General features: G+C 38.8%; 1 protein-coding gene across 2 annotated transcripts in view; it reads right to left on the reverse strand.

Moving 5' to 3' along the window:
• Positions 1-6,664: 6,664 nt before the first annotated feature.
• DARS2 (aspartyl-tRNA synthetase 2, mitochondrial) overlaps positions 6,665-13,302 on the reverse strand; it is a 29,558-nt gene continuing 22,920 nt past the window's right edge. For both annotated transcript variants that reach the window (XM_014852891.3, XM_014852890.3), the window contains 5 exons: positions 12,684-12,836; positions 10,389-10,607; positions 10,060-10,170; positions 8,885-8,960; positions 6,665-8,104 (listed from right to left, as the gene is read on the reverse strand). In XM_014852891.3, coding sequence (XP_014708377.3) covers positions 7,890-8,104; positions 8,885-8,960; positions 10,060-10,170; positions 10,389-10,607; positions 12,684-12,836 — 774 coding nt within the window. In that variant the 3' untranslated portion in view covers positions 6,665-7,889. The remainder of the gene's footprint in view (positions 8,105-8,884; positions 8,961-10,059; positions 10,171-10,388; positions 10,608-12,683; positions 12,837-13,302) is intronic.

A 13,302-nucleotide genomic window follows, 5' to 3' on the forward strand; every position in this document is an offset into this window, starting at 1 on the left:
CGACTTCAGAATAATGTCTGGACAAAGGAATGTTACACCTAATAATAGCTACCTTTATATGGCGCTTCCTTTATGTCAGGGACATATGTCAGGGACTGTACTAGTTACTTCCATATATGACATCTTATTTGGTCCTCACAGCCCTGAGGAAAAGACCTGAGACACTGCGTAAGGCAGAACAAAAGATTTTTCTTTTTACTATTTCCAAGCTCACTTGTGATTTCAATGCTAATGCACTATGGCCTTATTCATGTTTATGGTGTAGGTAATGGGTAGCATGGTGGAAAAGACAGACACCTCTTAGACACAGATGGCAAAAGATGAATGTTTCTGATAACAGTGAGAAAAAGGCCCCTAAAGAAATGTATTGTTCTGTGAAGGTAATTTGAAGTTTATCATATCTTGCTTTACTTTGGTCTTATCTTTCTTATAGACACTGAATTCAAGGCTGATAAGTGGTCAAACTCCGCCCCCTTAGATATGGAACAATTAAGGCCAGGTCTAGCAATGAGGCTTCTGCCCTTGACTTTCTGTATAGTCTCAGGCACACTGGAATTATAAGCCATGGATTCTAGACTCAACCTTTAAACCACTATTTGACTAAGCAAGAGACTTAAAATTTGTATAATGTGTCCCAAGTATTCACCATCTCAGTAATGGAGTTTCCATGTATACAAAGGCCTGTTTCTGGGCTCTCTAATTTGCTCCATTGACTGACAGGTCTTTCCCTGCACCAATACCTGTTAATCAATATAACTTCATTGTACTTCTTGGCATCAAGTGAAAATATTTCTTCGCCTTGTTCTTCCCCAGGTACAGACAGCAGTGTCTGGCTACTTTTGGATCTTTGCTTTTCCACAGAAATTTTACAATCAACTTGTCACGTCCCCTCTACCCCCTAAAAAAAGAAAGAAGCCCTGTTGGGATCTAAATTGAAGTTAATATTTTGTATAGTTTTAAAAATTATTCTTTACAACGTTATAATATGACTGACATGCAAGAAACTGAACATATTTGAAGTGTATAATTTGCCAAGTTCTAACATACATATATACATCTGTGATACCATCGCCACAATCATGATAATGAATACATCCAAAAGTTTCCTTCTGGGGCTGGCTGGGTGGTGTAGGTGTTAAGTTGTGTGCTCTGCTTCGGTGGCCCAAGGTTTGCGGGTTTGGATCCTGGGTGCAGACCTAGCACCACTCATCAAGCCATGCTGTGGCAGCATCCCACATAAAATAGAGGAAGATTGGTGCAGATGTTAGCTCAGCCACAATCTTCCTCAAGTAAAAAGAGGATGATTGCCAACAAATATTAGCTCAGGGCCAATCTTCCTGAGCAAAAATAAAAAAATGTTTCCTTCTGAACTTTTGTAATCCATTACTCTTTCCCAACTCCCCTGTCTCCAGGCAACTACTCATCAACTTTTTTTTTTTTAAGATTTTATTTTTCCTTTTTCTCCCCAAAGTCCCCTGGTACATAGTTGTGTACTTTTAGTTGTGGGTCCTTTAGGTGTGGCATGTGGGATGCCGCCTCAGCATGGCTTGAGGAGTGGTGCCATGTCCGCGCCTAGGATTCGAACTGGCAAAACCCTGGGCCGCCGAACGAGAGCATGCGAACTTAACCACTTGGCCACGGGGCCGGCCCCTCATCAACACTTTGTTACTATAAATTAGCTCGTTTCTAGAATTTTATATATCTGTCATTTGTCATACTGTGGTGGCTGCGTGTTGCTGAAAGCTATGGCACTGGTATTTCAAATACTAGCAGGGTCACCCATGGTGGACAGGTTTCAGCAGAGCTTCCAGACTAAGTCAGACTAGGAAGAAGGACCTGGCCACTATGAATAGGACCCTATGAATAGCATCAGAGCGTTGTCTGATATAGTGCTGGAAGGTGAGAGGATGGTGCAAAAAGACCGGGCAGGGTTCCGTTCTGCTGTACACAGGGTCACTAGGAGTTGGAATCTACTCGATGGCACTAACAACATAGTATAAAGTAAACAATACAAGATGTATTTTTTTCTCTGGAGATTGGAATTGAATTTAATCTATATAACAATTTGGGAAGAACTGACATCTACATTGCATCTTCCAATCCATAAATATGGTATCTCACTTTTTCTGTTCCTTTTTTCCTGTCTTTTCTTCTCTTTCTCTCTCCCTTCCTTTCCTTTCTTTCACTGTTTCTTTTGTTATATTCTTGCCTTCTTTTGAATTGTTTTTCATTGTTTTGAATTGTTTCTTATTGTTTTTTTAAATTCTTTTCTTTGTAAGTTATGCACTTTAATTTTATGGTTTAGTAGTCACCTCAGCCATTTTTGTTTGTTTGTTTTTGTTTTTGTTTTTTCAAAGATTTTAAATTTTTCCTTTTTCTCCCCAAAGCCCCCTGGTACATAGTCGTATATTCTTTGTTGTGGGTCCTTCTAGTTGTGGCACGTGGGACACTGCCTCAGTGTGGTTTGATGTGATATATATATTCTTTGTTGTGGGTCCTCCTAGTTGTGGCATGTGGGACACTGCCTCAGTGTGGTTTGATGAGCAGTGCCATGTCCGCGCCCAGGATTTGAACCAATGAAATACTGGGCCACCTGCAGCGGAGCGCGCGGACTTAACCACTTGGCCACAGGGCCAGCCCCCTACCTCAGCCATTTTAATATGAATATTTAAAGTCTAAAATAATGAACATCTTTACTTTCCTCCTTAAAAGTACAAGAACCTTAGAAAGCTTTAACTTTGACACCTTCCCTGGATTCATTTACCATTGTGTTCAGTATTTTAGTTCTATCTTGTTTATTTTTTATCCCACAACTTAGATATAATTAATACTGCCAATGTTTGTTTACATTCAGTGATAAATTTACTATTTTCTTTCCTAATCATTCCTTCTCCCATCTTTAACTCTCCCATATGGATAGGGCTGCTGGATAAAATATAAGACACCCGGTTAAAATTGAATTTCAGATAAACAACAAATACATTTTTTTAGTGTAAGTACATCCCATGCAACATTTGCAATATTTGGGACATACTTATGCTAAATTATTTGTTGCTTAGCTGAAATTCCATTTTAACTGGACTTCCTCTATTTTATTAAATTTTTTTTTTTTTTGAGGAAGATTAGCCCTGAGCTAACATCTCCTGCCAATCTTCCTCTTTTTGCTGAGGAAGACTGGCTCTGAGCTAACATCTATGCCCATCTTCCTCTACTTTATATGTGCAACACCTGCCACAGCATGGCTTGACAAGCAGTCCGTAGGTCCCCACCTGGGATCTGAACTGGCAAACGCCGAGCCATCGAAGTGGAACGTGTGAACTTAACCGCTGCACCACCGGGCTGGCCCCTGGGCTTCCTCTGTTTTTATTTGCTAAATCTGGCCACCCTATTTGTGGATTAGTTTTCCTTCTTTCTAAAGCACAACCTTTAGAAATCTCCTTATAGAAGATCTATTAGTTGTAAACTTTATCAGTTTTTGTTTATCCAAAATGTCTGAAATTACTGAAGATTATACACGGGCATATAACTCCAGGCTGAGAGCTATTTTCTCTGAGCACTTTGAAGACAGTATTCCACTGTGTTCTTCTTCCCATTGTTACTATTGAGAAGTCAGCTCTTGGAATACTTGTACATTTCCTGTCTTTTCTCTCTGGCTGCCTTCAAGGTTGTCTCTTTGGTGTTGGAGTTCTGTAATCAAGGTGTGAATTTAAAAATAATTTATAGTGCTTGCAATTTGTTTGCTTTCCTCAGTTTCTTTCATCAATTATTAAATTCTCAATCATTATTATTTTGAACAATTCCTGTCCCCTTTTTCTTCTATTGTTTCATTTTGGCATTCTAATTAGACATAGTTAGTCCTTCTTACTCTATCCCTCAAATTTTTCAAGCTCTTTTGTATTTTCCATCTCTGTCTCTGTGCTGCCTTCTGAGTAATTTCTTCAGGTTCATCTTTCAGTTCATTAATTCTTTTATCAGTGATGTTTTTTTAAATCATGCATTGAATTTTAATTTCAATGATTATATTATTTCTATAAGTTTTATTTTGCTCTTTATTTTTTGCCAAATTTGCTTCATCATTTTTATTAGTTTTTATTCCTTACAGGTTGGATTCTTTTATTTTATTTTTCTGAGGAAGATTTGCCCTGAGCTAACATCTGTGCCAATCTTCCTCTATTTTGTACGTGCTGGCCGCCAATGAGTGGTATAGGTCTATGCCTGGGGACTGAACCTGGGCCGCCGAAGCGGAGCGTGCTGAACTTAACCGCTAGGCTATGGGGCTGGCCCTCTCTTTTATTTCTATAAATATCATATATACTTTGCTTATTGTCAGACTCTACTCCAATACATGAAATATTAGTAAATCTGATTCTGTCTGTTGTGTCTGCTGATAATGTCTGACAATGTAGCTTGTTTCCTTGTGTGTTTTGTGATTTTTTTTTTTATTGTGAGATTATGTTCCTTGGAACTTTATCCTTAGAAATTCTTTGAGGATTTGGTTTAAGGTGTTTTCATCTAGAGACAATTTTACATTTGCTTTTATATACCTAGGAACACTTTGAATCTCAGCTTGGAAAGTGTTCAAACTTGTTAAGTGCCAGCTTGTGGCTGTTACTACTCAGAGAAGACTTTTTGCCCCATTACTTAAAGACTTGTGATAAGACCAGTGGTGATAATGAATGTGATTTTTTAGATACTGTATAATGAAATGCATCAACATTTGAAAGATTTGCAGTGAACCAGTATTTTCCAAATGATCAATGGGTGGTATTACAAGATCATGCATAAAAGTTGTATTCAACATACAAGATAGACCAATGGACTTTAGAAAAGTTTATCAATATGATTTCAGAGTCCACATTGCAACTAACCTTTGAGGAACTTGTCAAGTTTCAGTGTAGTATCAGAGGAGAATATCCATAATTATCAGAGTAGGCTATTAAAATAATCCTCGCTTTTCTAACTTCAAATTTGTGTGAGGCCCGATTTTCTTCATATATTTCAACCAAAACAACATATCACAACAGATGGAATGCAGAAGCAGATAAGAGAATCCAGTGTCTTCTATTAAGCCAGACATCAAAAAGATTTGCAGAAATGTAAAACAATGTCATTCTTCTTACTACTTTTTGTTTTGGAAAATAATTATTTTTAAAATAAAAATGTTACTTGTGTTAACATGTAACAGATTATTATCTTAAAGTGAATTAATAAATATTTAAGAAATTTTAATTCCTAAGAGAGCCCTTTGGGGTCCTCAATAATTTTTAAAGAGTGTTAGTGGTCCTGAGATCAAAAAGTTTGAGAACTGCTATTCTTAGGTGAAGAAATGGGAGCCTAGAGAGGTTAAATGACAGGGGAAAGGTTGCATAATTAGAGAGTGGTAAAGCCAGGAATTAAACTGAGATATGTCCAGCTCATATAGGTTCTTTCTCCTAAGTCCATTGTCTTACATACAGAAGACTGACTCAGATGTGCACTTATTGCATGACTTACGTATGCAATTGTTAGATAGATATCCCATCTAATATTTTTAGGATGTACCTGGTTATGTCTTGTGTTACAAAGTAACTCAATTTCCTTGAAATAAGAAAAAAGTACCCTTAAGGCAGAATGTTTAGGATGAGTTATGCTTAACAAAAAATCAGCAGCAAGGAATGTGGTCAGCGTCACCGACAGTTCTGGTTCTTCAGAGGGGGATTCTGGAAAAAGAGCGGCTGTATAGATGCATTGTTTTATTCAACCCAAGAGCCCAAGAGCATAAAACAATCCTGTCAGACTCATCATCTGACATATCTCTTCCCAACAAGGAGAAACTGTTTGGAAGACAAAGCTCTCTTGAAGCTAATAGTAACTATCAGTGCTGTAGCTGGCAATGGCTTACCTTGTTCTTAAAACTTGCAACATAGGATAAATCTAAATTCCCTCTGAGGCTGGGGAGATGGGATTCAAAACAAACTTGGCTTCCAGTTTACAATTAGTTCATGCATTCCAAAATCCTGGCTGTATTGTTTTCAACTTTATCAATAAGTAGTTTATCAATAAGTAATTTTTAAGAAAATATTTAATTTAAAATTTCACCCCACCTCAAGGATGAAGGTCTAAAATAGTGATAACTCCTTGGATTTCAGAATAAGCATTTTTTTTTTTTTTTTCTGACAGGACTAAAGAAAAGCTGAGTGATATCCAAAGTGATTAGGTCTCTGAGATGCCAACACAGGATTGTCTGATTTCTGGGGACATGGGACCTTTAGTATTTATAACCTAGAAAATATTCTCCAGATTTTGGGTGTCTTCTATAACTCTCATTCCCAGCATAGAAAGACAATATTCTGGTTAGAATTAGGCTCTACACAGTGAAGAGTGAATTTATTGTACTTAGAAATTAGGTAATGTCCATGTGGGATAAATAGATGTAAAACTGCATTTCCCTACCCAATAAAGAGCATTTCTAGAGATTCTCTCCACTGACAAATGGTAGGGAGTTGGACACCATTTCTCACCATGAGAACCCTGCCAGCAAGGATTTTCTGGCTCCAGGATACACCCACAAATGGGGAGAGATTGTGTTAAAGGATAAACTTTAGGGAAAAGCCCCACCTAAAGGCGAATCAGCTTACTGCAGAAGTGAAGGACATTCACACTCACAAGCATCACAAATTGAACCTGAAGTGAGATGGATTTTATTTTCAAACAGAGAAAGATTACAGCATCACATTGCTTACAGCACTAGAAAAACAGGCAGGGGCATAAGACTGATACTTGGTGCTTATAAATTATAAATCTAAAGAATGTCAAGGCAAAAGTGAAGATAAAGTAGAAAAGAACAATTTCATTGATCGAGGCCTTGTTCCCATTTTATAATTATTAATTAATTATAAGCTTTTGTGTCAACAGAATGTACAAGAAAATTATAGTGAGCTAGAGTTCACTCTTTTTAGATACCAGAGCTTCAGTGTTCACTTTTTTATACATTGAGGTTGGTCTAAGGTCAATTAATATTTTGAATTACTTACGATGAGGGAAAGTGTTCAGGGATTAACGATTACTTTTAAGAGTAGAAATATAAACAATACTGATTCATAAAATTACTGTTTTTTCCCCAATAGATACAGTTTTGTTTCATGTTAAACTATAAAATACTTATATCTGTATCTGTTTACAGATGGACAATATCATTATCTTACATTTGTGGAATGCTTTATAGGTTTTCAAAGCATTTTCACTCACACTATCTTCCACATACATCATCTCCTCTGATTCTGGCAACAAGAGCTCTGTGGGGCAGGCAGGGCAAGCACTGTTCGATTTCACACTGGCGGGAAGGGAGGCTAGGAGAGGTCTGTGTAACTTGCTCAAGGTGAAACACTGACTAAGATTATGTGACTTTCACTTCAGTGATTTTTTTTGCATTATATCATGTTTCTTCTCACTGTATCATGTTGATAATTGAAATGTCACTATGTAGCTTAATTTGTAGGATTCTCTTGATGAGGCTGGTTGAACTGACCCCTCCATCAACTGACCAACCTAATTAGGCAAGCATTTTCCCATATTTCACACATGATTTGATTACCTCTGTCCGAGGCGAATAATCTACTGTCTGGGTATGAAAAACATGATTAGAAAACACTAAGCCATTATATTACTCCAACAAAGAGCCATCTTTCACACTTCTCCAAGTAAAAAGAAACTTCAAAAGAGTCCCAAACAAAAAAATCCTAATAATGCATGTTATCAACTCAAAATTGGATACCTTCTATCTGTTTCTTCATTGTGGTGAAGAATGTTGCCTGGATTCCTTCCTCCTAAAGGCCTGATTGTCAGATCTGTGGCAGAACTCAGGATCAGATTTTAGCCTTGGGGAAACAAAGAGAACAAAACTCTAAAGCTCAACTTTCTGGATGGTGTGGATGATCCAATGAGCTCTTTTCTGCTTCTGAGTCCACTGGCCAGGAGACCTGGATATGATAGGGCTTCAGTTCCTCAGGAGGGATAGAATCTGGGGCATTGCTCATGAGGTCGTACCCCCGGAAGGATTTCGGGAAGGCTATGACATCTCTGATGCTTGGTGCTCCGGTGACAAGACATATCAGTCTGTCTAACCCTGTGAGTAAAATACAAAGTTAAAAGAAAAGAATGTAATCTAAGGTTGGGAGTGACTTAGTTTTTCTGTAAAGGTTGTAGAGAATTTTTAAATAAGAATCTTTAACAAGTTGCGGCTAAGCATAGTTCCTTGCCTTTTTAGGGAACTTTTGTTTGTTTGAGAGGTTCTTTTCTATCTCCTTCTAGAAAAAGGCTCAGAACTAATATTCACATGCTCCTGGGATTAATAGTCACAGCAATTAATAAGTCCTTAGCAAGGGCTTACTAAAGGTTGAACACAATTAGGTGCTGTGCAGGGCACTCCAAGAACACAGAAGGAGGCCCCTGTTTTTGAGGGCCTATAATCTAGGTGAGTTTCCTAGAATTTCACACACTCTTCCTTGCTTGATAAAACAAGCAAGGTGAGCAATCATGGCCACCAGAAGGGCAGTGAACATTCCTACTTTCACACAAGCCGAGTACTATGGAGCAGTGCTTTCCAGACTCCTATGAAAGTGTCTGTGAGCCCCCAGGGATTTGAGCAACATTGACTTAAGATGCTGCAGTTTTATTTTATTACAAAATATTTCAAATGCAAATTATCAGCCAAGTTTTATCTTTATAACTGGTAGAATATATTTTAAAAATATATCATTGAAATGAAAACACAAATTCTTGTAGAACTCTTGGGCTTGCCCCCTACTTTCTTTACTCCTCCACCCACGCCCTGTAAGCTGAGAGCCCAAATTCAAGACATGGGGCTATGGAATGAAATCAGCTTGTAAAAAGACAGATGTTTTACCTAAGGCAATTCCTCCGTGAGGGGGAGCCCCATAATCTAAAGCCTGGAGCAGATGGGAGAGCAATTTCACATCTTCCTGAAATTCAAAAGATAACTCAGTTTAAATACACACTGAATGTCCACTAAGTGCCACACAGTATGCTTGGGTGCTAAAGGGAAAATAGAAATAAAAAAAATACCTTAGGAGGTTTACAGTTTAGTAAGAGAATATGACAAGTCACGGATATTAAAACATGCTGAGAGATGCCTGGTGCTCAGTAAGTGCAGCTGTTATTATACTGATAATGCAAACGGAGTAAGACCAACCAAGGGCACCGAGGTGTGGGCTCAGAAAAGCAGGAGGAGAAGCAGGAAACTGCCCTGTCACAGGGGCCAAGGGGAGAGAACGCCATTAGAAGGCAGCGGTGCCAAATGCCGCTGTTTTGAGTTCTCCAATCCTGCTCTCAGAAACTGTTCTTCCATCCCACCTCACACCTGTTAGTTAACCCCACAAAATGATCTTTAGGATCAGACTCTCTTGGATATTTTCTTTCCTGAAACCTACCCTAGCCTTCTACAGAATCATCAACAAACTGCAAATTCTCAGGCCTGCATCTGTATGGACTTTTAAAATCCTGATAAATCCTGATAGACAGTGGGGTCACTCTCTATCACTAAAGTCTACCCTCCCAATACAACGAAAGTAGTATCTATTAAGTGACACGAACTCCTTTCAAACCTCTCTTTCTCCAGCATTATCACCATTTTCAGCCGTTCTAGACTGCATCGTGTTTTGAGCAGTGTAGTGATTAGGAGGTTAGGAGTTTGGGCTCAAGAGCCACCCTGCCTGGGTTAGAATCCTGGCTCTGCTTACTTCTGTGCTGTGTGACTTTGGGCAAATTACTTAACCTGCGTCAGCTTCTCATCTTTAAGATGGACAGAATGAGGGTATCTTGTAAAGTCATTGTGAGGATTAGATGTGTCAATGCATCTAAAGTACTTAAACAGGGCCCGGCACATAGTAAGCACTAATAAATAGCTATTATTGTCATTTTCTTTATCAAAGTCTTACACTAAAGATAGAAAGATAAGCTGACACTATTCTACATCTAGTGAATCCTACATTCATAACAAACATTTAACATAATTGACAAATAGGTAAAAAAAAAAAAGGCCCAGTCAGCAGACGATGTTACCTTTAGTAACGTTGCCAGGATGTAACGCTGTAGCTCTGCATCGTGAATTCGGATAGAACCACCTCCTATCTCACTGCCGTTTAAAACCAAGTCATAGTGTTGACTACGGACCTGGAAGATGCACAGAGCTTTTATGTTAGAGAAAATTTCTGGTTTTCTGTTCTATAGACTGAAGACACCGTGGCTACTTAGAGACAAGGTTTTTTAACTACTGGCTCAAACCCAACAGTTTCTTCTGGGGCTTCCAGAACTGGGTCAGACCGTGAAATCTGAAGTTCTTTGCCTTTATTTCCACATCTCCTTTTTATTTGGAAGTATTCATATGGTACCTTTTCGGGCTCAGTGTATAGAAGCTGGATGTCACTCGGGTGGGGAGCAGTAAATGGATGGTGGGCTGACTCCAGCTCTCCAGGATTTTCCTCCTTGGGAAGGAAGAGTGGGAAATCCACCACCCAAAGGAAAGAGAACAGAGCTGGGTCACGGAGCACCACTCCTCTTGCTTCTAGAAGGTCAGCACATTCCAATCGTAATTTTCCCAACAAAGAGCACTAAAAACAGAAGATACAACATTGAGTTAACTGCTGTGACAGAGTGGGCAGCAAATGACACAACCTGGATTCTGAAGCCAGGCCATTCTCTGAGGAGGGAATAACCAATTAATAGTTGAGAATGACTGTCAGATTCAGTTGACTGGGCCAGTATCTGATAACACAGTGATTGAGAACACAGGTGTCAGAGCTTGAGAGACCTGGGTCTGTATCTCAGTTTGGCTACTGACCAACTTCTCTGAACCTTTTCCCATAGTCAAATGGGGATAAAACTATCTACTCCAAAAGACTGTTGTGAAGATCAAGTGAGAAAAGATATGTGAGGTGCAATATGAATGGCAGCTATTACGATAATTATTTCCTTACTGCTTCTAAAGGGTTGGTGAGGATTTGAGGAGTGCCTAGCACAGAGTTAATGTTCAATAAATGTTGGCTATTATTAGAGAGGAAGTATAGAGGAGAGGTTAATTTAGGATTAACCTCTTCTTCTGAATTAACCTCGTCTTCTGAAATAACCTCTTCTTCTAAAACTAGACTTTGTGGGTTAGAAATCTGGCTCCTCCACTTCCTAGCTGTGTGAGTGTGAGCAAGTTTTTAACCTCTGTGCCTCAGTTTTCTTATCTTCAAAATGGTAACAGTATGAGTACTTCTCTCATAGGGTTGGAATGAGGATTAAATGAGCTACTACATACAAAGTACTTAGGACAGTGCTGGGCAAACAGGAAGTACTTGATAACTACCAACTGTGATGCTCAGGGCTTCCCTGAGAAAGGGCAGTCACAACCGTGAAACACACCTGGAGACATGGATAGTGTTGCTTTGTGGCCTATTCCGTCTTACATTTAAATATGCACACAGAGCACTGTGATATTTTCAGAATGTTAATGTTATTCCTCATAAGTCTGGTTTCCAGCATTCTTTCAAGAAAGACCCAGTAGGAATTAGAATGATACCTTCCTGAGAAAAGAACACCAGCAGTTTTGGTTCATACCAGGGGAAAGTTTAATAGTCTACTGAGTTTGCAGCAGCATTTTTATATAATACAAAGTCTCAAGTTGTTTTAAGAAATGCATTGAGGATCAAACTTGTAATTAAATAGCTTTCTTCATTCTACTATTGCAGGGGAAGGGAAAGACAGTGGATTACATTTAGCTTTGAAGCTGAACTCTGAAACTTTTCCTTTGAAAAAAGTAATGATAAATAAGTACAGTGTAAATACAAATTAGAAGAATGAACGTAACAAAGTACTAACTAGACAGTATTACTATAAAGAAACCATATTTTACTATAGTGCAAGAATGAATGTATAAAATAGTTAAGCCCTGGGGATGTAATGTACAGCATGGCAACTATAGTTAATAGACCGTATTGCATATCTGAAAGTTGTTAAGAGAATATATCTTAAAAGTTCTCATCACAAGAAAAAAAAATCCTGTACCCACGTATGGTGGGTGACATGTTAACTGGACTTAACCTTTACAGTATATTTTCAATATTCATGTTTGCCTTTTATGCCACACTTTTTTATATTTTATAATGATCTCTAGAGCTAAATCCAGTCTTCACATATCCCCTGAAGTGCACGCAGCACTCACCACCTCCCAGCTGCCGCTCCTGAGGAAAAATGGTCCTGCCTCGACCAAGGAGGCCCAGGGGTGTCTGCCAGCCCAGCAGCCCCAAGCAGTCTCATCTGTCCCTCTGCATTTTCAGGAATGCATTATATACAAAAGTTTGGGACTATTAAATTTTCTTCATCTGCAAAACCTTGAAAATAAAACTATTTTGCCAAGGCTGTACAACGAATACCAGTAGCTCTCTACCTAAGTGGCTTTCCTAATCAGCCAGATCTAACCTGTGTGAGCAAGGCCAACGGAGGCTGGTGGTTGATGAAAAAAATTCTAGTTTTTCTACAATGCATTATAGGTTGCCAGAAGATATTTATTAACATAAAAACTCACGCAGAGCTGCTCCATTTTATGAAATTAACAGTCAATTTCAAAATGTACTGTGCACACAGGAGAAAAGAGGTATCATTTGGCATCAACAGCACAAACGTGTGGAGGTAATTTTTCTTACTGCTTTCCTGTGTTCTCCGGCAGTCAGCAGGATGACATCTTCCTCTTGGAGCTCCATTAGTCTGATTAGTTCCAAGCTTTGCTTTTCCAATATGAACTCAGCAACTGGAGAATTCCAGTGTCTACTGGCTTTCAGGAATACAGGTAAGACCTCCTGCAATACAAAAAAGACTCATTCACATTTTTTAAAAAGTGGGGTTGATTTCTTTTTCTCATAGTACAAAGACTCCTTGTTCCCAAGAGAAGAGAACCTATGTGAGATTACCTCTATTTCCTCCCTGAGCCCATTCAAAATGATACGAAAGGAATTTAAAAAAGTAATCTCACCATAATGGGGGGAAAAAAAAAAAGGAATGAAGGGTGGGGAATGATATCAGCAGATAAGAGATTTCTATAAATTTCTGGCAGATTGCAAGTGAATGGAACAGGAATGATTAAAGAAGCAAGACACAGGAAGCTCTGGCCTAGAGGACATGGAACAGCCCCAGCACCACATGGAACTGACTTTACCCTGCGGAATCCTAGAGAGGCTCAGGGTTCTTACAGAGCCATGGGCCCCCAGGGTCATGGCCAATGGTCCTGATGCTCACCCTAAACTAACTAACCATTTACAAAAGCCC

The sequence above is a fragment of the Equus asinus genome, chromosome 25, assembly GCF_041296235.1.
Source record: "Equus asinus isolate D_3611 breed Donkey chromosome 25, EquAss-T2T_v2, whole genome shotgun sequence".
In the NCBI taxonomy this organism is placed as follows: Eukaryota; Metazoa; Chordata; class Mammalia; order Perissodactyla; family Equidae; genus Equus; species Equus asinus.